At 36.2% G+C, this 26,588-nt stretch overlaps 1 protein-coding gene and 1 long non-coding RNA gene across 3 annotated transcripts; both read right to left on the minus strand.

The window, feature by feature from the left end:
* Positions 1–457: 457 nt before the first annotated feature.
* Positions 458–24,786, minus strand: LOC109168025. Of its 2 annotated transcripts, none has more exons than XM_019317075.1 (7): positions 24,708–24,786; positions 24,537–24,612; positions 5,683–5,732; positions 5,433–5,572; positions 3,872–4,082; positions 2,356–2,528; positions 458–656 (listed from the first exon to the last, which is right to left on the minus strand). In XM_019317075.1, exons 1-6 carry the CDS (start codon positions 24,708–24,710, stop codon positions 2,361–2,363), a joined length of 648 nt encoding a protein of 215 aa, XP_019172620.1. In that variant the 5' UTR covers positions 24,711–24,786; the 3' UTR covers positions 458–656; positions 2,356–2,360. The 2 variants fall into 2 exon arrangements, with proteins under 2 accessions (XP_019172620.1, XP_019172619.1); XM_019317074.1 differs by lacking the exons at positions 24,537–24,612; positions 24,708–24,786 and adding exons at positions 5,819–5,894; positions 5,992–6,088.
* On the minus strand, positions 14,140–21,412 carry LOC109168027. The gene is made up of 4 exons (XR_002051959.1): positions 21,302–21,412; positions 21,114–21,188; positions 20,119–20,943; positions 14,140–14,152 (listed from the first exon to the last, which is right to left on the minus strand). It is a non-coding gene; the product is annotated as an uncharacterized LOC109168027 (long non-coding RNA).
* Positions 24,787–26,588: the final 1,802 nt, after the last annotated feature.

The raw sequence follows: 26,588 nt of genomic DNA on the forward strand, positions 1-26,588 counted from the left end.
GATAACCCTTAAATCAAATATATTTATATTATATATATCAACTTCAATTAAATACAAGAATCTAAAAGTCCTTGAAAAGAAGGGACTTGCAAGATGATGCAGATTGCTTTGTGAAAAATAATTTTTTTCTTTTATTTTATTTCTCTTACATGGATTACAAGCTTGCAAAACACACACACAAAAAAGGCTACCAATTAGAAGCCTTTTGTGTACTTTTCTCTTCTTTTTTTAATTATTTATAATTTATATTGATATATTGATTGGTTTTATTTATTTATTATTATTATTATTAATGTGATGTGAAATTAAGACTACTTTTGAAAGTGAAATAAAATTGCAGAAGTGTAAAGAAAATGGTGATGAAATTATAAATTTGAAGATATTAAAGTAAAACTCACTTTTGAAAGTGGAAAAGTATTGCAAGAATAAGGACAGCCTAATCTAAAGTATTTTAACATTTCGTGAACCAAAAGACCACTTAAGATATATATGTCCAACATTTTCAAATACAAAATGAGCTAATCCAAAGTTGTACTTTGCACAACATGGATAGTAATCATCCAAAACTAGTTCAATCAAATCCAAACTTACAAACAAAAGCATTCCGGCCTCCTCCCACTTATTGATAAACGAACATGACATCTCAAGTCTCAAGCCTGCATTTCAGCATTTCCCACCACAAAGATGTTAGAAGTGCATTGTGGTAACTAGAGATGCATTCACAAATTATGGACAAATCCAAATTACTCAAAATCACAACTAGAAACCAGAGATCAGTTAAATACTCTCTTCACCACAAAAATCATCAAATATCAGACTACGAATTGGGGAACCAAGCATCTTAATTGCCATCATACCATGTTACCAAAATGTTGGTACAAAGTGAAAGTAGTGGCAAGGAAAATGCCATTCTAGCAAAACATACAAGGAATTCTCAACCGTTAAATGTACTGATTCCTGTGCTGACCTCATAGTCAAGACGGAACCTAAACATTGTAAGATCTGGTTTTGGCATTGCTAAATATAGATAATGATAACGTATTTAAATACTTTAGATTTACATTTTGTTTTCTTATAGTAAGTAGGGGTAGAACATTGCTTTCATTTTCCTTCCTGATAGATCTGAAAGGAACAGTCAAAAAGTATAATTCCTTTCCCCTCCCCAACATTTTCTGCAACCACTCACACATTTGATTTTGCCTCAAGAGTATTTCATAAGCTTAAATTCTAAACATTTATTCGTACGGGTCAGCTGCCTATTGACACTGTAATCTTTCAACTATCTATTCATCAGTGTTATAAAAATCAGCATAGGCGGCCAAATAGGCGCTAGGCGCTCCAAGGCCGAGGCGATTTCAGCCCTAGTGAAAAAAATGTGCTTTTTTCCTTGCGCATATACATCAAAATGCGACCAAAAAGATCAAGAACTTCAAATGAAAAAGATGGGGTTCAACTAAACTGTTATTGATGGAAAAAGAAAATGCCAAAGATTGAGTGCATACCACATGAAGAACTCAAGGACCAAACATGTCATTTACCAAAAAGGGAACATCTAATTTCATTTACGAACTAACAGTAAGGACCAAAAAAACCACTTCACAAATAACTTAGAGATAAAAAAAATGCATGCCTATAACTTAGGGATTGAGTCTATACCACATATATAGCTTAGGAACCAAAAATGTCATTTGTCTAACGAAAATTGAACGGTTAAAATAAAAAATGCCATTTCACAGATAACTCAGCTATAAAAACTGAACACACCTATAACAGTAACAATAACAATAATTCCATGATCCATAATAATAAGAGATTTGATAGACGAAATGTATCTTTCACATTTTTAAACGAAAAATCCTTTTGTATCGAATCTCATGCAATTTCAGTGCTCAAGATAAAATCTGGACTAAAAATCTGAAACATACTAAAGACTGTCAAAGCATCAAACTTACTAGAGTTCCTCATCAGGAATTGAATGACATTAATGGACAACTTCAAAGATTCAAACCTATGGCCTATGCACTTAATGATTCGTGTGGAGGGTTCTAGTGTGGTGGCAGAACTAACTTCCTTTCTGCAAAGGACAAAGCTCTACACCAAAAGCATTGACCAATCACTTACCAGTCAAGCAGTTAGATAAGACTGTAAATCCTAAGTAATATGCAATCACAGATCATGCACTTTTGAATACATGATGATTTTACAAAAAGTATACAAATACAAAAAAGTAATAAAACCAATTGCTAAGAAATTGAAAAAGGAAAAACTAAAACAGCAAAAAAAAAAAAAAAAAAAAAAAAAAAATTAACAGAGAAAAAAACATTTGGCACAAACAAGCTATTCTGAATCTTTTACCTTAATCAGCTTGGCTTTAAATGCACTTCAATGATATCATTGTCTTCCATCTCAAGGCTATCAGGTGTGGCTGTTGGTTTAATTTTTTCCCCATCAAAACAGAAAACTAACTTTTGCAAATCAAGCTTCATTTTGTCAGCATATAGTTTGAAAAGCCGCTGAAATTTATCATCCTATGAGAATAAAGAGACAATTAGAGTTTAAAATCTAAAATTGCATTCAAATAATCAAATGTTTACTAATCAAAGTTCAATGTTGAAATGCTAATAGTACAAGACAAGACAATGTAGTGGGAGTAAAACAAATGATGCATAGACAAAGTTAGATGAAGATAGTTCAAGGCCATTGAAAATGAATAATATGCAGCACTTATGAAAATGTGACCTCATGTAACTGTCAAACCAGAAACATATAGCTTGTCTAAAGGAGCCCTTTCACAGAAACCGGTTTCATTCATTAGCCATTTTCATCAGTTTTGAGCACCTGATAGGAGCAAGAATAATTATATGATGGGTGAGTCCTGATCTTTGACCATTTCTAAAAGAAAATAAAATTAAAATGTCCCATCAAGTCCTTCAAAATTTTAACCACAAATTAGTTATCCCCTTCTGATGAGCCATTATGTTATTCTTTGATAATTTGGAGAACAGAAGAGTATTTTTTCATCATTACAAAGAATAGTATGTACCCAATATATAGATACACAAGATTGAATGTTTGGGCCTCCCTATGTAGCCGGTTGATCAGTAGCCATTCAACCCTTCATAGTCATCGACACTAGCCCTCAAGTTAGAGCATAGATATTGATCATGCCCAACTTGTTTTGAATACAATCAATTCTACTCCTATTAAGCCCCGTTGTAAACAAATCTACCAGTTGCTCTCAACTCTGTACACAAGGCAGAAATGAATCCTTGCTATAGATCTCATCTCACAGAAAGTGACAATCTATTTACTGTGTTTCGTTTGTTCATAGAGGACAGGATTGTTCAAGATATGAATGGCTACCTGATTGTCTCACAACAAGTTCAATGGCACATATGTTTTAAATTTTAATGCCAAACTCCTTTAGCATGTCCTGTATCCCTTCTAGTTCACAAGTCATTTTAAATATTGCACCATATTCAGATGCTGTACTAGACCTTGCTATCAGACTCTGCTTCTTGCTCTTCCAAGAGCCCAAATTTGCTCCTACAAATACACATTACTCTGTAGTTGACTGTTGACCTATTGTTACTTTTAAGTTATAACCCAACCCATCAGCATCAAAGAATGTCTCAATTCCTAAGTGTCCATGAATCCATGATAAGTATTAACCCAAACCAAAACCCAAGTAATTAATTCCTATACAAACAAGTCCTTATTTTTAAATTGCTTAGGAATCCCACAAAAAATGCAACCATGCAACAGTAGGAATAAACATAAAATTCAACATCATTACTGCACAATGATATAATAACAAAACAGACACAAAAGACAGTAGCTTCTTATAAAGAAGATAGTTGCAAGAGAGTACCGTGTAAATACGGAATTGTTTAGTTTCATCCTTGTCCTGGATAGAAATAATTATTTTAGCTCTCTCAGTGGTAGGTTTTGATTCCTGCTCCGTAACAGTTCCTACAGATGACTGCAATGAGTCACCAAGATCTCTTTTTACTGATTCTTCAACAGCCTGCAGCACATCCTTAGCTGATTCGGCAAAAGATGCCAACTCTTGTTTTCTTAACCTATTAATTGTGACCTTACTATTAGAAGAGGATTGGAAAATTAAAGGATACCTGCCAAACATTTGCCACAGCATAAATCCAGAAAAGCATATCAAAAGTAGATATTTCTCACTTGCCATGCATTTTCTGGAGAACAGTGAATAACATTATACTATGTTTTGTCACTTAAGAGATATAGTAATAATAGTATACTCTTTTAAGTTGGTGGCCCAAAAAGGCTATAAAAGTAGTTCTCTTTTTATTCCTGAAAGTATAAAAATGGGTAATTGATGATCACAATCTATCCCTATGAAGCAGAAGGCTATCCTACCTAATTAAATTCCATCAGTTTCATAAGAACTTCTCTAGAAAATTAAGCCTATCAAATATACAGCCTATGCATTTTGGTAGAAAAAGTAGAATCCTAATGGAACAATGTAAAATTTCAACATTCCAAATATCATTGTTAAAGAGAACATGACTCCATTTCATTGGATCAGAAACCAAACCAGGTAATAGATATAGCTCAAGAGGTCAATAGATCATAGTATCTAATCAAAATGGTTTTTAAATAAAGAGAGTCCAATGTAAAAGAAGAAAGACTTCTTGCAGCACATAGAAAATAGGGAATTATGCAGTGTGAGAAGTAGTAGAAGCCAACTCTCTTTTCACTATTTTTGTAGGAAAATATGTGACAGGAAAAAATTCAGTTTAAAACTTTAGGTAGAAAATATAAGCTCAAGAACTTATAAACAGTAAACTAAGAAGTGCATATAAAACCAAAATTGAAACAAAAATTTAGAAAAAAAAAAATATAAATTGAAATAACCACTACATAATTGAGCAACTACTTTTTTTCTTCAATATACTAAAACAAGGTGTATTCGGCTAGTGATAACCGAGTACTCCTTCCTCCATAAGAAACTTTCCACATATGCACAACTGCTCCATCTGGATCCAAAGTGGTATGCCAAAGGTCTAAAGCAATCTATCAAAGATACATCAATTTATCATAAAACAACATTAGACAGCCCAATAATGTTTCAGGCAAGCATCTTTTCCCCTAAGTTTGAAAATTAGCTATAAAATGACTTAGTCTGAAATAACCATCACCCATCATCTAACTGGGTGCAATAAAACTGTATCCTCATCCATATTCAAATAGGAGCCGCTTCATATAGAAAGACTAAGGCAGTAGCTGCATTACCACAAATTATAGAAAAGAATACTTACTTTCACATATGAAACAAATATTTAGTGTCCTCAGCATAGAACAAAAAGATGTACAAAGATCTCAAAATGAAGTATTATGGAATTTGCCAAGACTACTTTACTGTTACAAAATAGTAAGAGGTTTCACCAAGAATGTACCTAATTTCCCTTAGAGTTGAATTTTCAGCAAGGTTGTTGGCATTAAATGAAATCATTGGCGGTGATAGCAGCCAGTCCTCATCATTTTCTTTAGACTCAACTATTTGGATAAAACCTTTATCATTATCTTCCGTTGCAGCCTGATCTCAAATCCCAAACAAATGAAGAAATGAAACCATATATAACCAAATTTAAGTTCACTGATCATGTAAAATTAACGCAAATTCGTAATGAAAATGATAAGCCATACAGAAAAGTTGTTAGGCTTCTTTTTCTCCGGTTGTGAATCAAGACTATCATCTGCCGCATTCAAACAAACAACAAAAAAATTAAAAATTAAAAATAAAAACAGAAGTGGTATATATATAGAGGGGGAGAGAACCAACCATGAAGGCAAAGAACGTTGAAAGGTTGAACGCGATGGTAATCGAATAGCGGTTCAAATTCTTCAGCAGAATCGTCCTGCGAAATTGGAAACAAAGAAGAAAATGAAATTCGCAAACCCCTACAGGGAGAAGCTATGATAGTAATTTGAACAGTGCAAGATGGAAAACCGTACCATCGAATCTCTCTATCTCTGTATCTCTCTCTTTCTCTGATCGAGAGTCGGGATATCTACTAGACTCTTCAGTATTGGCTTCCTTGCCAAGTTAGTAATGGCGCCTCGCTTGAAAGTTCGAATTATTATTATTATTTTTTATTTTTTATTTTTTATTTTTTACAAGCACCCAAGAAAATAGGAATAATGTTTAAATTGGCCACTGAACGTCTGAACCTAATCTGAAAATGTAATTAGGTCACTGAATAAAGAGAAAAAAATACAATTAGGTCACTGAACACTCCAAATATATGTAATTTGGTTACCATCAATTTTTGCAGGTTACTTGCTTACGTGACAGCTGAGTTGTCATTTTTAATAATTTTAAATAAATTTTAATAATAAATTTAAAAAAAAATTAATAATAACCCGGCCACCCCGTCGTTTTGTTTTTATTTTTTTATTTTTTTTTATTTTTTTAATTTATTATTAAAATTATTAAAGGTGCCAACTCAGCTACCACGTAAGCAGGTAACCTGTTAAAATTGATGGTAACATGTTATCCGGTGAAATTGCATACATTTAGCGGGGTGTATTCAATCATGACTTTTGTAGAGTTTTAAAGACTTTTAAAATGATAGATTTTAATAAACTTTGATTGACTTTCATAGAGTCGTTCAAAACTTTTTAAAACTTTATAAGACTATAAAAGTCTATATAAAAACATTCATAGACTTTTATCAACTTTTTATTTTAAAAAGTCTACAAAAGTCATTGAAATTCTAAATTGAATACATCCTTACAAACTTTCAATGATTTTGATTCTTATCATTTATAATTTTCTTACAAAACATTTATAATATGATTGAATACCTCCTGACTTTTAAAGATTCTCTAAAAGTTTGAATTGAATACCCCTAAACTTTTAAAGTTCATAAAAGTCTTTAAAACTCTATGAAAGTCATGATTGAATACACCCCCCTTAGAGCATCCACAATGGTTGGGGAGAATTAGGGGATAATGTAATAGTGATTAGGAGAGAGAATGTGGGAAGGGGGGAAAAAAAAAACAAAAAAATCAAAATCAAAAATTTAAAAACAAAAAAAAAAAACAAAACAAAACAAAAGGGTCGGGCGCATGCAAAGCACGCGCCCGTGTGGGCGGGTTGCTGTGCGCGAAACGCGCACAGCAGCCCCTTTTTCTTTTCTTTCTTTTTCTTCTATTTCTGCCATTATCCTTGAACTTGCAGGATAAATATTTTCACAAATAACCCCACCCCACATTTGTTATTATCCTCACCCACGATAATTCATCTGACATTATCTCCCTAATATCCACTGATGTGGATGCTCTTAGAGTGTTCAATGGCCTAATTGCACTTTTTTGGAGTGTTCACCTGGCTTAATTGCACTTTTTTTCGTTCAGTGACCTAATTGCATTTTCAAGTTACGTTCAGTGGCCAATTTAAACCTTATTCCAAAAAAATATATCTTCTATTATCAACTTTTACTTTCTTTTTTCAAAATTTTAATAATGATATTCTACTAGAGGGAATAAAGTGAAAGAGTAAAAACAGAGATCTATATAGTAAAACTATTTTCATAATTCAAATTTAATTTTCTGAACTATATAGTATATAGTAATAGTATGAATTCGAAATTTTAAGTTATTTTTTAGACATGGTATTAAAATTACTTTCGAATATATTTTTGAAAATAGAAAGTCAAATAGGATATCAAATTCTTACAATTTGTGCAATTAAACTATTAAATAAAAAAAGTTTGAAATTAAGCATCTAACTCTATAAATTTGTATAATTAGTATTTATAGCATGTTACTTCCATGTACAATTAGTCAAAATCTTTATATATATATATATATATATATATATATATATATATATATATATATATATATATATATATATATATATATATATAGGCGGGTTCAGGTGCGGCAGTGTCTTACGGTGCGGTTATTTCTTATGGTGCGGCAACACCAATAGTTCACCAAATATGCACCATCAACGTTAGGAAATACACCACACAAAACAGAGTAAACAGAGCCCTGCATCACCAAACACACACCATTAGGTGTTAGTAAAAACACCATACACTGTTCGGAAATACACCATTGGGGGTGGTGAGTTATATGGTGTGTTTTTTTGAGTTTGTGGTGTATTTTGTGATGTTTTATTACATTTTATTAGGGTGTGTTTTTATTACACTGTTGGTGCATATTGTTAACACTGTTGGTGTATTTTGGAATTTGACCGCACCGCCGCACCGTAAGACCCCGCCGCATATGAGCGTTCTTCTATATATATATATATATATATATATATATATATATATATATATATATATATATATATATAGTTCATGTTTAATCATTCGTTAAAATGTTTTAATTCACTGATTGAAGTATATTTTGGGTTAGGATGGGTATTTTAGGTTCTTCAGTTTAGTAACGCGTGTGGGCGCTGAGTTTATATATAACGGATCAACTACAAAGGATAACTTGGTGAAAAATAGAGTTTAATATTATTCATTGATCAATCCGGATAAGGATTCAAAATAAAGATAATTTAATAACAAATGTCTTGGCATTATAGTAATTTTGTGTAAATTCATATTTTTTTTGTCTTCAAATGCACATTTTAATTACCTTCTTCAAGTGCACATTTTCTCTCTTCGAGTGCATATTTTTCCTTCTTCGAGTGCATATATTTTGTCTCAGTGCATAATTACGTTTCTCCCTTCGAGTACACATCATTGTGTCTTTAAGTGCACCATTTTGGCCTTCAAGGGCACATTTCGTGCATTCAAGTGTACATTTTTGTGTGCTGAAGTGCACAATTATGGGTCAATGTTTATTATATATTTTGCCTTTTTTTTCAATAACATATAATTAAATTTATAACTAAATTTGTGAGATTTACAAACAATTTGTAAGAGTAATTACTTTAATAACACTTAAGTTGAATAACTTTCCTTTTTGATACCATATATTGCCTCAATTGCATATATTTGTGACTTCGAGTGCAGAATGTTGGTCTTCAAGTGTACAATTATGGAAAAATGTTTATTATATCATTTGCATTCTTATGGGTTAGTCGATCACCCCATTGAAAGTCGTCCTTGAAAATATCGACAATCTCTAACTATCATAATTTGAATTTTTTTTTCTTTATTTGATAGACAGTTGGTATTAAATTATCTTCCTATCATATTTTGTCATGTTTATTATGCCCATACAAAGTATCACCTAACACATACCAAAGAAATTGATTGTTTTACATGACTATGAAATATAATTATTGTTTTACAACAATTACTTTCTTTGCTAATTTAGAAGATATAAAAAATTTAATGGGTAAATTTGTTAAATTAATAATAGTCTGTGCATCGCACGAGACAATTACTAGTTATTACTATATAATTTTAAAGGCAAGAACTATTTTTTTTTTTAATACTACCTATTAGATCACAATCAAGACATTAAAATTGAACTTTTATTTAGTCGAGTGATAGAAAATGTAGCACAATAACTAAAATTAATATTAACATAATAGTTGAATTAAATTGAATAATATAGTTTTCAAAAAAAAATTGAATAATATAATTTTGAAATCGCTGAAAGAATGATCAATATAATTATAACTAATATAACTTTATAGCCAAGTTGAGAGATCAAAATTATGTTTATTATTCTATGTATCGCCTACTCTCCAATACATGTACTTTAATATGTAATATACGACGTGTAGCACATTACAATAGTGAGATTTTTATTTGTAAATTGTACCTTTAATATGTAATATACGACGTGTAGCACATTACAATAGTGAGATTTTTATTTGTAAATTGTACCAATAACACCTACACTAAGGCTCGAACTCATAATCTTCCAAATGGAAATCCAACCCGAGTACCATTAGACCACATAGTTCTGGTTGTACTGGGATATTTATTTGTAAACAAAATACATTAACATTGTTACACTCTTCACAAGATGAACATTTTACGTTATAATGCTTCAACTCAAGTACAAATACCATTGTTAACATTATTTTTTCTAATAGAAAACATATTCAAGTACGTAGTTTAGGATGATATTTACCATATGCATTGTACGAATGGTGTACTCATCAAACGTTATTATTACTTTATTACGTAGGTTAATTAGAAAGACCAAATGACAAGTCGTAAATAAGTTGTAAACATCATATACAAATTAAGTGTTATTAATTAATTTACTTGTAACCAAATAAGGTTAAATCACATATTAGCGGAATTAGGGATTGAGTCACAGCGTTTAAACCTTGTACAATTGTACTTCAATTCATTTTTATTTTTAATATATATTATTTATGTCCACGTAAAAGTTTTTAATACGATCTTATCTTTAACCATGGCATAAAGTTGACAGTATACAAATTTCACGTAAAAGTTTTTAATACGATCTTATCTTTAACCATGGCATAAAGCTGACAGTATACAAAATAAATAAAGTAAATTATTAAGGATGGACCAAAACCATAATGGAGTATAGGTTGATTGTCCCAAGCCATTTTTATAAATTAAGAATTTAGAAATAAATTAAAGTAAATAGTAATTCTCAAAGCCAGCTTAATAATCCTATAAATATGCTTATGTCATAAGCTTAGGAAAACATAAGGTAGCAAAATTAAAGTTGTCATATCCTTGAGAAGGTTAGCTATGACGAGAAAAAGTAGACTTCCAACAGCTTGTAACTCTGAAATCTGATGAAAGAAATTCACCAGAAAGCTCATCATCAGCTTATGGCGGTACGGTGCACGAAAATGGCACGCCATTTAACACATATACAGGTGACGTTTTCCCCTCTGGAAATATGGTTGTCGTGGATTCAACTTCTGCATTTAACTTTGGCACTAGTGGTGGCGCCGCCGGAGCTCCTCCCTTCGCTAGTGGTGCCACCGCCACTTCAACTTTCTGTGGTTCTAGTTCCATGGCAAGTGACTATAATGCAGTTTCTCCATGGGTTGCAAGCACCAGTGATGCATTTTTCTAAACATTTAATTATGGCAATCCTTTTCAAAAATAATTGTTGCATGTGAGTGATGTCACAATGCAATAATTCAAAATACTAAGAATATAATAATATTATACCATACTACATGTTCGTCAAGCCAATATCTTGTTTAGATATTATTATATATTTACTTTATATCGTATTTTGATATTTTGTTGTGCTTCGAGCTATTATTACAATGCAAGGTATTCTAAAAATTTTCAATCAAGTTCAATCTATATTATCTACAATCATCCACGCTAATGACGTAATAGTGTGACTTCTCTAGGATTGGGAAGAGGAACTGCAAATGGAGTAGTTAATAATCTGTATATTCAATCAAATAACAAGAAGCACTGTACAGACTTATATAATAAAGCTCAGCACCACAATAGGTGGAGCAGCTAGAGAATGCTAAAGACTCTAACTGAAACATAACAAACTAATATTATTACTAATATTATTTAGCTGGACCAATACTCCCCCTCAAGCTGGCGGGGAGCAGGGAACAACGCCAAGCTTGTGACGAAGATCAGAGAAGTGAACAGCGGAAAGAGGTTTGGTGAAGATGTCGGCCAACTGGTCCTGAGTAGAGACGAAGTTGACTTTCAGCGCCCCAGTGGTAACTTTGTCCCGGACAAAATAATAGTCCACTTCTACGTGTTTTGTTCTGGCGTGAAATACAGGATTGGAACAAAGGTATGTGGCGCCTAGATTATCACACCATAAGACCGGGACGGTGGTCAGGAGTAAGCCAAGCTCACGGAGCAGAGACTGGATCCATGTTACTTCTGCAGCGACATCTGCAAGAGCTTTGTACTCGGCTTCTGTAGAGGAACGAGCCACGGTGCGCTGCTTCCTAGCAACCCAGGACAGAAGATTAGGGCCTAGAAAAACCGCATAGCCACCTGTTGACTTCCTATCAACGGAGCAACCAGCCCAATCTGAGTCTGAAAAGGCATGGAGCACAGGAGTAGCGGACGGAGTAATGCGGAGGCCAATATCCATCGTCCCTTTGACGTACCTTAGGACGCGTTTGAGTGCGGCCCAATGACTCTGCGTTGGGGTATGCATGAACTGACACAGCCTGTTTACAGAGTAGGCTAAGTCTGGCCGCGTGACCAACAGATACATTAATGATCTAACAAGCTGTCGATAGGGAGTTGGGTCGTCTAGCACATCTGCGCCATGTGGAATATCCTGTGTTGCAACAGAAATAGGTGTTGCCAACGGTTTGCACGAGTCCATACCCGCCTTACGAAGCAGCTCAGTCATGTACCTTTTCTGTGAAAGAACTATGGAGTTGGCCACATCAACGGCCTCAATACCCAAGAAGAACCTGGGTTTACCGAGATCGCGGATACGGAACACAGTAGAAAGCCTGTCCAAAATATTCTGTATCATGGCTGAATCGTTGCCCATGAGTAAAATGTCATCTACATACACGAGTAGATAGACACGTATAGCCCCTGAGTCATAAATGAACAATGAGACGTCTGTTTTGGAGGCCCGAAACCCAATCTAAACCAAATAGTCATGGAGTCTTGTGAACCAAGCCCGCGGGGCCTGTTTCAGGCCATACAACGATCGTTGCAATTTACAAACATAATCCGGACAATTCGGGTTCGCATAACCCGGGGGCTGGCGCATGTAGATGTTTTCACTGACACGTCCATTTAGGAACGCATTATGTACGTCTAGCTGACGCAAGATCTAGTTGTTTGAAACGGCATAGGCTAACAGGAGCCTAACTGTTGTGGGCTTGACTACGGGACTGTATGTATCAACGTAGTCTTGCCCGGGTATCTAATTGAACCCCTTGGCAACCAAGCGGGCTTTGTAACGCTCTATAGCGCCATCAGACTTTCTTTTGATACGGAAGACCCACTTGCAGCCGATGATGTTCATGTCAGGACGCGGTGGAACAAGCCGCCAGGTTTGATTATGTATTAAGGTGTTGAATTCTACATTCATAATGTCACGCCATTGCGGTAGCCGAACCGCCTGTGAGTGGCACGTGGGCTCGTTGTTGTCAATATATGCAATCAGGGCTGTAGGGCGCTTGCGTTGAGCATCGGTGGTGGTGCGCAACCTCATGACATGTGTGCAAACTGTCGGTCGCTGTCGACGCCGCCGAGTAGTAGTCGTGGTGGACGTCGAGGGATGATAAGATGAAGATGCCACAGCAGCAGCCGTAGAAGAGGAAGTCGGCAGTATGTTTCCTTGGGGTTGGCCACTGGTGGGTGGACTCTCATTGTTAGACACCACCGGTGCACCTTGTGTCCGAACCTGGGCACATGCCCACGGTTGCATGGTCGCCATAGTACCCGTAGTCGTGGCTTCCACTTGTGAAAAGGGGAACACCGTTTCGTTGAAGCGTACATGACGAGCAATGTAAACCCGCCCTGACTGCACATCAAGACACCTGTAGCCATAAAAGGATTCCGGATACCCAAGAAACACACAGGACTTGGAGCGGTAATCCATTTTGTGTGCGTTGTATGGGCGCAAATGAGGAAAACATTCACACCCAAACACACGCAATATAGTATAGTTAGGTTGTTGTTGATAAAGCTGAAAGTACGGACTAGTACCATTAGACACAGGAGACGGAAGACGGTTGATTAAATGAACCGCCGCCTCAAAGGCATAGAACCAATATTTCTGGGGAACTTGGCCGTGAGCTAACAGGGCGAGGCCTGTTTCCACAACATGACGGTTCCTGCGCTCTACACGCCCATTCTGTTCGTGTGTATGAGGGCAGGATTTCTTGTGAAGTATTCCTACGGCTGCAAAAACCGAACTTAACTTAACATACTCACCCCCCATGTCCGATTGAACACATTTTATGGGACGGGAGAATTGTTTCTCCACTAACGTACGGAACCTATTGAATATGTGGTAAATATCTGATTTGAGACGCATCGGATAGATCCACATGAATCTAGAAAAGTCATCTACGAACAATACGAAGTATTTATGACCTTCGACTGTGGGTACAGGAGATGGACCCCAAATATCCGAAAATATTAAATCTAGAACTGACTGACTCGAATTTTCAATCCGCGACAACGGGAAGCGCGCAGACTTGCCCATCTGACACGGTTTACATAATTTATTTAATGAACTAAATGAACCTACGACTGGACAGGCTGACAGGACCTGTTTTAGAACCCAGAAGTGAGGATGACCAAGGCGTTCATGCCATGTCTTCGGAGTGGCTTTAACTGACAAGAAGGCAACTGGACTGGAAAGATTTAGCGTGTACATCCCGCCCGTGCTAGGACCTCTAAGTAGAATCTGCTGAGTAGTACGGTCCTTCACAACAAAATAACGAGGGTGAAATTCAAAATACACATCATTATCTTGTGTGAATTTTTGGACAGAAAGAAGGGATGCACGTAATTCAGGAATGTGTAATACGTGTTTTAGAAACAGAGACCGAGACGAGGAATTTAATGAAACTGAACCTGTATTGTGTATATCCAAACCTGAGCCATCTCCAACTTGTAGCGTCTCACCACCGGTATATTGCTCAACACCCGATAGGCCATCTATGTTTGGCGTTGCGTGATTATTCGCGCCTGTGTCTAGCAGCCAAACATTCGAGAAAGGAGCAGAGGAGTGGTCATTTTGAGGAGGCCTGTGTGCCATATTTGCTTGCGGCGGATTCTGTCGCATAACAGGTGCATGATGCGCACCCCCGTAGTTCTCAAAACGCCAGTAGCATGTGAGGGCGGTATGACCGGGTATGTCACAGATTTGGCACCGGACCCCACCCCGACCACGCTGTCCTCGGCCCCGTTGGCCTCTATGATTCCGGCCGCGGCCACGGCCTCCGTCATGGGCACTCCTGGGGTTCGACGTCGCCTGCTGTGCAAGCAAAGCCGCCGGCTGCTGAGCGACAGGAGCAGCCTCCTCCGGGAAGAGATAACTGTGTGTGTTGAGTAAGTCTGCAACCTCCGGTATGGTTAGCGGGGAACTTTTGGTGGTGAGCGATGCGACTAGCGAGCGGAACTCTGGGCGTAAACCTCTGAACAAGTGAAGGTTTTGTTCGTCGAGGCCTATTGGCCGGCCGGCCTGAGCAAGCTGCTCTACAAGGACCTGAGCACGTCCGAGGTATTCCGACGTCGTAGAATCTCCTTAGTGAAGACCCTGTAGTTGCGTCAATAGGCTCAGCGTGCGTGACCGGGATGTAGACCCCAATGCCATTTCAATTTCCACCCAAACTCCTCTGGTAGTGGAGTGGCCGATTGCTAAGTAAAGAACCTCCTCTGTGAGAGAGGAGATGAGCATACTCAAGATCGACTGATCTTGCTGAATCCAGTTGGCATGGTGCGGGTTGACAGTCGGGGAGGCTGAGGTGGTCGCCGATGAAGCAAGAAACTCCGGTGGGCAGGAATTAGTACCATCTACAAAACCATACAGGTTTTGGCCCCTCAAAAACGGGACCAGCTGCGCTCTCCAGAATAGGTAATTCGTGGCTATCAGCTTGATGGACACGTAATGGTGTGCCTGCTGTAACATGGTGGTTGTTCGCCGGTCGGAGTGAGCGACAACTTGGGTGGAGGAATCGACCGGAGAGGTGGTGTTGCCTGTGGCAGGGGGGTTGTTTTGATTTTCACTGGCCATAGGATCAATGATAGGCTGATACCAAATGGAGTAGTTAATAATCTGTATATTCAATCAAATAACAATAAGCACTGTACAGACTTATATAATAAAGCTCAGCACCACAATAGGTGGAGCAGCTAGAGAATGCTAAAGACTCTAACTGAAACATAACAAACTAATATTATTACTAATATTATTTAGCTGGACCAATACTGCATTGCAAAATTGTCTCAAGCGCTTAGGAAGTTCTCTAGAAAAAAATAACAAATGTAACACCTCTTATTCGTCTTGTTGTTACTATATTATACCATGTCAATATGTGACCATGACATGTACGGTGTATGGGTTACTTTTTTCTATTTTGTGCATTCCTCTATTTAAGGTTGTTTGTTCTCATTCTATTTATTCTGTCTAGAAACATGCAATACAGAAAACCAGAAAACCAGTAGCCTAATTACCCAGTGTAAGGGATGGCGTGTGGTGGATTATATATGCACACACTACACCCTACATACATACATTTAGTCTATCTATTGACTTCTTCCCGGAATACCACACTAGGAATGGTGGTCTGCAAGTGATGGTCATTGTTAACCAGTTTAGACCTCCCCCAATGTATATTAAGAAAAAAAAAAAGGAAAATGGTCAAATAGGCCCTTAAACTTTTCATAAGGAATCAATTAGGCCCTCCAACTTTCTAAAGTTGCAATTAGACACACGAACTCTTAATCTCGGTGCAAAAAGACCCACTAACCAGGTAACCACATGCAATCCCAGGTAAAATGCTTTGTAGACGCTGACTAGGCACAATCTTTACACATTTGGCTTGCCACTCAGCAAAAAAAAAAAAAAAACAAAAAAAAAAACAAAAAAAAAAAACAAAACAAAATTGCGGGGGTGGGGGGAACAAAATATTAAAAATATAAATAAGAAATACGAAATAAAAATAGTAAAGGGGAAATGGGGAAATTGAAATTGGGAAAGAAGAAACGAACTCCAGAACCCTAAGACCCTATCAAATCCAATTCTCTCTTCAGTCTCCAACTTCATTCACCTAGAATTGAAATTTACGAAGGAATATCGCAGGCTAACAACTCGACGAAGCCTATTATTGTTGATTGGAGCTTGAAGACGAAGCTATTGGCAGTAAACGAGCAGTCAGACGACTCTGTATTAGTTGGAACTTGAAGACGAGGTTGTAGCAGTCAGTTTTTCTTCATCCACGGACAGGGAGCAGTTGGACGAGTCTGAAGAGAGGTAATAAACATATCCCTTGTATATTTGAAGGTAAAAATATGGTTTTTGTATATTTGCAGTCATAGATATAGGTATTTGTATATTAAATAGTTTTGGCAGTGGTTTTTTTTTTTTTTTTTCCTTGTGTGAATTTAGATTGCTTTGTGATATGGGTCCCTTAAAATGCAGTTAATAATTGAGACAAACTTGGGTGGGTGATATCTTTAACCATCGCATAAAGCTTACAGTATACAAAATAAATAAAGTAAATTATTAAGGATGGACCAAAACCATAATGGAGTATAGGTTGATTGTTGCAAGCCATTTTATAAATTAAGAATTTAGAAATAAATTAAAGTAAATAGTAATTCTCAAAGCCAGCTTAATAATCCTATAAATATGCTTATGTTATAAGCTTAGGAAAACATAAGGGGTAGCAAAATTAAAGTTGTCATATCCTTGAGAAGGTTAGCTATGGCGCGGCGAGAACAAGTAGGCTTCCAGCAGCTTGTAACTCTGAAATTTGGCATGAAAAATCTGATGAAAGAAATTCACTAGAAAGATCATCATCAACTTATGGTGGTGCACGAAAATGGCATGCCATTTAACACATATGCAGGTGGCGTTTTCCCCTCGATCTGCAGGGAATATGGTTGCCGGGAACCCAACTTCTGCATTTAACTTTGGCACTAGTGGTGGCGCCGCCGGAGCTCCTCCCTTCACTAGCGGTGCCGCCTCCACTTCAGCTCTCCGTGGTTTTAGTTTCATGGCAAGTGGCTATAATGCAGTTTCTCAATGGGTTGCAATTAAGTACCAGTGATGCATTTTTCTAAACATTTAATTATGACAATCCTTTTCAAAAATAATTGTTGCATGTCACAATGCAATAATTCAAAATACTAAGAATATATATAATATTATACTGTACTACAGGTTCGTCAAGTCAATATTTTGTTTTGTTATTATTATTTACTAGTATTTTCGCACGTGCGATGCACATAATGGATTTGTTGTAATATATTAAAAATATTTCGATCAATATATAATTATTTAAATTGGAAAATCAAATATTATATAGTGTTATTGAAGATGTGGTTTGGATCATTGATGTGTTTTGATGTTATCATTGCTTAAATTTGAGCAAATAAATTACTCAAATTATAGCCCTAATGTGTACATGTACTACGCATGCGGTGCTGTAACTTTGGAAATTTTATTTATCATTTTTAAGTATTTTTTTTTAAATTTGGCAAAGTTGCTCGTTCTCCAGCAACACATCTATAAGAATGAATTGCTATTTTAATTTATTTGTATGGAAGATATATATTTTTTATCTAGATACATAGCAATTTTGTCATTTAAAATATCATTAATTTTCTATTTTGCAAATGAAATACCTAATCAGAAAGGTTATAAATTAAAGAAAGATAATAAAATTTTAAAATACTTATATATTACAATGATAGAAATTAGAAAGAATAGAAAGTGAAACATTTAAGAATAATTGAAAGTATAAAAATATATATTTTCCCTTATACTTCTACTGATTTCAAATGATTTTTTCTAATTTTTAGAATTGAACTAACGGCCCAATTAATATCATGCTTAGGTTAATTTTGCCGTGTGCTTAATGTCGGCGCTTGAAAGCTTAATTTTGCCCGTTGGGGCTTAAAGTCGGCGCAACTTACTTATTTATAGTAGTTAGTAGAACTAGTTTCCTAATTCTGTATCTCGTTGCGCGCTCAGCTCTTCTCTGTCTCTACTTATTGTAATCTCTGTTGAATTCTCTCCTTTGCAAGAAACATAATCTCTCTCCTTTGCAAGAAACATCATTCATTAATGGCGACCGCAATAATGAACTTGAGCGCCTCCCCTTTGCATTACCCAACAGAAGGAAGATTGCACATTAGGAGGATTACCAGAGCTATGATGCCCGCAGGTTATTCCTCTACTTTGCGCGACAACTCTTTCGAAATCAATTTCGATCCACTTTTGCACTTGAGTTCTCTGGGGAGTGCTTTTTCTTTCTTCTTGGGCACACTCTCCGCCATAGATTCTGATATCCTTTATGCTATATCGGCCTTTGCTTTCGACCAAGTTCGCAGCACAGGTTGGTTATATGGGCTGTCTTTGTTGGTCGTCCTCGAGACAGTTTACGTGTTGGAAGAGCCACGGAGGAGGTCGGCTGATTTCTTGGATGGTCATATGATTTTGAATGAAGACGCAGCTGGTGTTGTTGGTGATAATTATGAAGAGTTGGATGATTTCGTAATCGATTTGATGATTCAACCTACTGGGGTGGATGGTGGGAAAGTAGGAATGTCGGAGCAGGAAATCTGTATGTTGAAGACGGAACGGCTGAGCTATGATGAGGAAGAGGGGGAATGTTGCAGCATTTGTCTGGAAGGATATATGAGAGGGATGGTGATCACTGAATTGGCACCCTGTTGTCATAGGTTTCACAATGCTTGCATTGCCCAATGGCTGCAAAAAAACCCAACATGTCCAATTTGTCGCAGCACATGTAGTGTTTCATAAATGTAATTGACAATATATGTTTTTTTTCAGAATGCATATATGTTTTATTTCAGACATCCTCGTCTGTTCTCTGGTTTTGTAGGTTTCAGAATGCATATATGAATGATATGTTTTGTTTCAGACATCTTCCTCTATTTTCTAGTTTTGTAGGTTTTCCAAAGATTTTTGTATTAATTGTAGCACTAAATTGATTGGAGGTGTAAACTGATATTGCTAAGGAAGGAATTGTTCAGTTAACTAATATTGTCGAACCTATAATTGAAATTGAAAGTTTATAAAAACCTTTAACCATTAACCAAAATGAAGTGTATCTGTTAAAAAACATTTAATCTAAAATTTTCTGTTCAAACATTGTTTTCAAAAAGGTGATCTGAGTGGACTGCCCAGAACTGCCTTTTATTGGCTCTGGATGGTCTTCCTCCCTCACTTCTTCTCTGCCTGTTTGTATGCTGTATGGTGATCACTGATCAGGAAAAGAGAAGAGTATGTAGGCTGAACTGCTGAAGGGCCTGCCTGGGCTTGTTTAATAACCTGCATGTGTGCTCAAGTGTTGCAGGGAATATAAATATGGCTGTAGATGTGAGCTCATCTGCAAATTTTTATGGAGAAGAAATGCAGAGATTGAAAGTTCATCAGGCAGGTTAAAGTTCATCGTTCAGGATTACATTTCTACAAATAAACTTATCGATTTATTACTGGAGGAACGTATCTCAAGACCAAAAAGAAATATTTAGTAAAAGAAAAACAACCGGTATTCTTAATCTGCCTCAGCAGTCAAGATACAACTCTACTAAAACAACCGGGGCATATATATATATGGGTGTAGATGTGAGGTGATCTGCAAATTTTGATGGAGCAGAAATGCAGAGATTGAAAGTTGATGAGGCAGGTTAATTCTGTGGTCACAGCTAGCTCATCTGTATGTATGCTGAATTCAGTGCTGTCTGTACGTGTTATTCTTTAAGGCGGTGGTGTATGTGTGCTTATTCAACTTATTTTGTGAATGCAGAAAGAAGAGAATCTTATCTCCCTTTACCTGCTACTCCAAATACCCTTTGTGTGGGGCGTTGATTATTGAGCTTGAAAAGGTGCTATGCTTGATATGGTGAGTGCTGGAGAGCTACCATTCTTTGGCTTAGCTAGGTAGGGGTTGCATTCACATATTTGAGATTCAATGTTGCTTCCACTTCAGATTGTCCTCCGGACAACAACTTACAGGGAAAAAACACACAATATCATCATACTAATGAGCATGGTAGGTAATAGGATTTCATACCATGATTGCCAGGAGCAGCAGGAGCCACTCTCCTTTTTAGCAATGGTCTCTGGAAAAGCCTTCTCTTTTTTGTGTTCGTAACCATGCTAGATTTAAGCAGAATTCCTTCAAACAAAACATTGTTTTTCTGCCAAATAGTACAAGACCCCGGCACACACCCGTTCTGCAACCTCAAGATCAGAGTCCTCTCTATTGGGTGGTCGGTCTCCATCAAGAAGAATTTCAGGTTCCACTATTGGCACAAGACCATTGTCCTGAAACATCAACAAAAAACAATCAAAAGATAGCACAAGGTTTCTTTTCCTTATTCCCCTTAGATATTACTCTGTATATTACTAATGTTTCTAAACAAGGAAGAACTCAACAGACAAGGCTGAAGTCAATCAACAGACTCAAAAGATTTGGTTAAAAGACGTGAAAATACCTGAGAAATAGCAGCATAATGAGCAAGACCCCATGAGCAGAAGGACCGCAAGGAATGCTCACAACTGTTCTTCTCCTGAATATTGCCAAATCAACTATTTATTCTTGTTCACTTGGAGGAACTCACTGGACCTAAATAGAAATCTAAAAGTATACGCAACAGGAGAAGGTGGGAGAGGGCAGATTTACCACTTAGCAAAACGGGTCCCTTGCTTGTAGTATTCATCTGATCTAGAAGCTAAGCCATCTAAACCTTGACACCAAGATTCATTGTTGGATCCTGGAAGTGGGGACAAACCCTATATAGGCAGAGGGAGTTTTTTGCACTTTTAGTCCCACGACTATAGTGGCACTGGCAGAATTGATCCACGACTTTTGAACATTGCAATTTTAGTCCACGACTATTGATTTTTTTGCAAAAATGGTCCTTCCGGCCACTTTTCCGTCAAAATTTCACCGGAAAAAAAAAATTCTCCATTTTTAGCCGGGTTAAAATTGACATTTTACTTATCTCAAAAAATTAAAAGAAAAAAATTGATATTTGACTACATACAATATTACTGGGCTACATACTACTGCCCCAGGCGGCAGAGTTCCTGGAGCAGGCAGGACTGTCAGTAAGTGGCGGAGCGGCTGTGGCGTTCCCCGGGCTCCGGCAGCAGCATTGGAGTGGTACATGTACTCTGCCGCCTGGGACAGTAGTATGTAGCCCAGTAATATTGTATGTAGTCAAATATCAATTTTTTTCTTTTAATTTTTTGAGATAAGTAAAATGTCAATTTTAACCCGACTAAGAATAGAGAATTTTTTTTTTCCGGTGAAATTTTGACGGAAAAGTGGCCGGAAGGACCATTTTTGCAAAAAAATCAATAGTCGTGGACTAAAATTGCAAGGTTCAAAGTCGTGGATCAATTCTGCCAGTGCCACTATACTCGTGGGACTAAAAGTGCAAAAAACTCTAGGCAGAGGTCAACAGTAAAACAAACTTGGAAACAAAATCTATCTGAATATAAATGCCTTCAAATTGGGACTAGTATTAGAAGGATTTAAAATTAAGTCAAGTTGCACATCAAAATTTCAAAAACACTAGAGAATGGTCCTACCTTATCAACTTCGATCCAAGGCACTATTTTCCCATCACGCAAGCAGTCAACGAACTTCTTACCATCATATATTCCCCAAGGTCAGGAGTGGTCAGCAAAAGTTGCCTGTAGGTCTGTCTGTTCGTCTCTATGTTCTCCAGTCCAATGGAGTCCAATCTCTTTCCATAGGTGGCATTTGATTCATCAATGGCAAAGATTCCCCTTCCAGTAGATGCAACTGATATGACACACACACCAAAGTAATTTACAGTACCAATTTCATACACTTCAGTTAAAAGCTACATTAAATATCAACTCCATTACTATTTACAATTGTAAACAGAACGCAAATAGTTGAACAGAAGCCAATTTGGAAAACTGTTATCTCTTTAGTTATAGAAAGACTAAGGCAATACCTGAAAGTTCATCAGGCAGGTTAAAGTTCATCATTCAGGATTACATTTCTACAAATAAACTTCTCGATTTATTACTAGAGGAACGTATCTCAAGAACAAAAAGAAACTGAATAAAAGAAAAACAACTGGTATTCTTAATCTGCCTCAGTAGACCAAGATACTACTCTACTAAAACCGCAACTTGGTGCTGAGTAGGTATAACCCTTCACAAACATTCCCTTCTTAGCTTCACCACTTTCGCCATTCCCCAGAGTACTTCCCTAGCTGTGCTAAGGAGTTTGCTTTTGCACGAACCAACAGCGCCTTCTGTGCAGCTTCCACATTCTCGGGCTGCCCTTTCCATGTCTTCAGCACGGTGTTCTGCAGTGGTCGTGCGTATGAGAAGGAAACATGCCATGGGTTTGGACTTTGGTTCATTGCGTTGAGATTCAATGTTGCTTCCACTTCAGATTGTCCTCCGGACAAGAACTAACAGCTAAAAGAAACACACAAATCATTGATGTATTAGATCATAGTTACGTTGAAGCTATGAAAATCAATTATAAGTTATAGATGGAAGCATGCAGATTTGTAGTTCTCCACTTCTCTCTTTCCAATGTCAAAAACATCATCAAAGAGATTAAAAAAGAACAATTATTCTTAACAGCTTTTACTTTTCTTTATAGAGAATAATATATGACAGTGATAGCATAGGAAAACAAATACTAATGAGGAGCATGGTAGGTAATAGGATTTCTACCATAATGCCAGGAACAGCAGGAGGCACTCTCCTTTAAACAAAACATTGTTTTCTGCCAAGTAGTACAAGACCTCGGCCCACACCCGTTCTGCAACCTCAAGAGTCCTCTCTATTGGGTGGTCTCCATCAAGAAGAATTTCAGGTTCCACTATTGGCACAAGACCATTGTCCGGAAGCATCAACGAAAATCAATCAAAATATAGCAGAAGGTTTCTTTTCCTTATTCCCCTTAGATATTACTCCGTATATTACAAATGTTTCGAAACAAGGAAGAACTCAACAGACAAGGCTGAAGTCAGCAAAAGTTGTATGTAGGCCTGTCTGTTCGTCTCTGTGTTCTCCAGTCCAGTCTCTTTCCACAGGTGGCATTTGATTCATCAATGGCAAGGATTCCCCTTCCAGGAGATGCAACACTTTTCTGTTCCAATAAACAACAAAACTGATATGAAACACACACCAAACTAATTTACAGTACCCAATTTCATACACTTCAGTTAAAAATGCATTAAATATCAACTCCATCACTATTTACAGTTGTAAACAGAACGCAAATAGTTGAACAAAAGTCAATCTGGAAAACTGTTATCTCTTTAGTTATACAAAGACTAAGGCAGTAGCTGCATTACCACCAAATTTTTGAAAAGAATACTTAACTTTCACATTCACATATGAAACAAATATTTAGTGTCCTCGGCATAGAACAAAAAGATGTACAAAGATCTCAAAATGAAATATTATGGAATTTGCCAAGACTACTTTACTGTTACAAAATAGTAAGAGGTTTCACCAAGAATGTACCTAATTTCCCTTAGAGTTGAATTTTCAGCAAGGTTCTTGGCATTAAATGAAATCATTGGCGGTGATAGCAGCCAGTCCTCATCATTTTCTTTACACTCAACTATTTGGATAAAACCTTTATCATTATCTTCCGTTGCAGCCTGATCTCAAATCCCAAACAAATGAAGAAATGAAACCATATATAACCAAATTTAAGTTCACTAATCATTTAAAATTAACGCAAATTCGTAATGAAAATGATAAGCCATACAGAAAAGTTGCTAGGCTTTTGTTTCTACGGTGGTGAATCAAGGCTATCATCTGCCACATTCAAACAAAAAAAAAAAAAAAAAAAAAGAATTAAAAATAAAAACAGAAGTGGTATATATATAGAGGGGGAGAGAACCAACCATCAAGGCAAACAGCGTTGAAAGGTTGAACGCGATGGTAATCGAATAGCGGTTCAAATTCTTCAGCACAACCATCCTGCGAAATTAGAAACGAAGAAGAAAATGAAATTCGCAAACCCCTAAGCAGAAGCTATGATAGTAATTTGAACAGTGCAAGATGGAAAACCGTACCATCGATTCACTCTATCTCTCTCTGATCGAGAGTACTCTTCAGTATTGGCTTCCTTGGCAAGTTAGTAATGGCGCCTCGCTTTAAAGTTCGAATTAATTATTATTTTTTATTTATTTACAAGCCCCCATGAAAATATATCATCTTCCACTATCAACTTTTACTCTCTTTTTCAAGTGTTAATAATAATATCTACTATACTAATAGCGGCGAAAGTGTTAGTTTGTAGAGGTGTAAGACGAGAATTGGAAATGGAGAGTCTACTTTGATTTGGGACCACCCTTGGCTCCAAGATGGTCAGGATCCTATCGTACAAACTGAAAAACACCCCAACTTGGTAGGAGCAAAAGTAGTGGGTTTGATTGACAAGGATACAGGAACATGAGATCAATCAATTTTGGCAGATATATTTGACCCGATTGATATACCCCGGATTATGAAAATACCTATTTCCCCAAACTATGATGATTCTTGGTATTGGCACGGGGATCCGAGTGGCTGCTATACAGTGAAGAATGGATATAGGCTCATTGTTGGAGATTATGAGAATAATGGTGGAAATTTTAATAAATGGCTTTCACTATGGAGGCTTAAAATTCCACCCAAATGGAAGACCTTTTTATGGAGAGCTTTAAGTGATATCCTCCCAACTACACAGAAGCTAATTGAGAAAAGAGTTAATTTTTCTTTGAGATTTCTTAATTTATCCTTAATGAATATGATTATTAGTTAACTTTTCCGTTAAATATTATCTTTTTTCGTTAATTTCTGTTAGTTCACGGTTAACTTACTCATTGATTTCAATAAGAGAGGCCTTAGGTTCGAATCACATCCCAATCAAAGTTGACATAATTAGTACTCTATTTTACTCTTATTAAATTACTAGTTTCTCTACGCGCTTTGCGCGAATAAGATAATGCCCAATACTTATTTTTAAATAAGTATTTCAAAGTATATCAATGCAATATTATATAAAAGATGTTCATGCATAAGTAAATAAATGTTGAATTTGGTTATTTAAATCGGTAATTTAAAGTATATAAATGCAAGATAATATATGAGAGATTGATTATATATAACTGCCACAAAAATAAATGTTTGCAACTTTGTAATAACGTTAATCTAAGTACTAAGTCTAAAAGCGATAGTCTAACTAAATACTCTTTTTTGTTTAAATTTCTAATTCTCTTTTGGGTAGCATTGTTATTGTTTTCATCTTCAGTACATGTCCTTTTTTTTTTCTGTTATTGGTAATGTGTCATGTGCAATTGGGTTATTGGTGGTATCATAGAGGGATTCATCACGCAATGAGATTATAGTGTACGAAGTTTTAGATTTGTCTTGTTGTGTATATGACTGATCTGAGATCTTAGTTGTGCTATGAACTCTTTATCTTACAAACACATGTTGATATTTGGTAGTGGTAGATTTTCCCTAAATGTTTCAGGTGTTGTGAGACATCTAATTCTAAATTAATTAGATGCATATGTATTATTTTTTGTTATAGCTACTAATTTATTTTTAAATTTAAGTAATAAGAGCAATAAAGTGGGCAAATTATGCTATGGAACCATGTCCACCTTGCAAGGTGGACATGGTTCTAAAATTGTTCATAATTATGAATATATAGTTCAAAAATTATGAACATATAGTTTTATAATTATGAACATAGAGTTGTGAACATATAGTTCTGTAATTATGAATATAGAGATTCAATAATTGTGAATATGAAGTTAAAAAATTATGAATATATACCTTTATAATTATGAACATATAATTCAGTAATTATGAACATAGAGTTCTGTAATTGTGAATATAGAGTTCAATAATTTTGAATATAGAGTTCAATAATTATGAATATGAAGTCCAAAAATTATAAATAT

This window comes from Ipomoea nil, unplaced genomic scaffold (assembly GCF_001879475.1).
Source record: "Ipomoea nil cultivar Tokyo-kokei standard unplaced genomic scaffold, Asagao_1.1 scaffold3171, whole genome shotgun sequence".
Lineage (NCBI taxonomy): Eukaryota > Viridiplantae > Streptophyta > Magnoliopsida > Solanales > Convolvulaceae > Ipomoea > Ipomoea nil.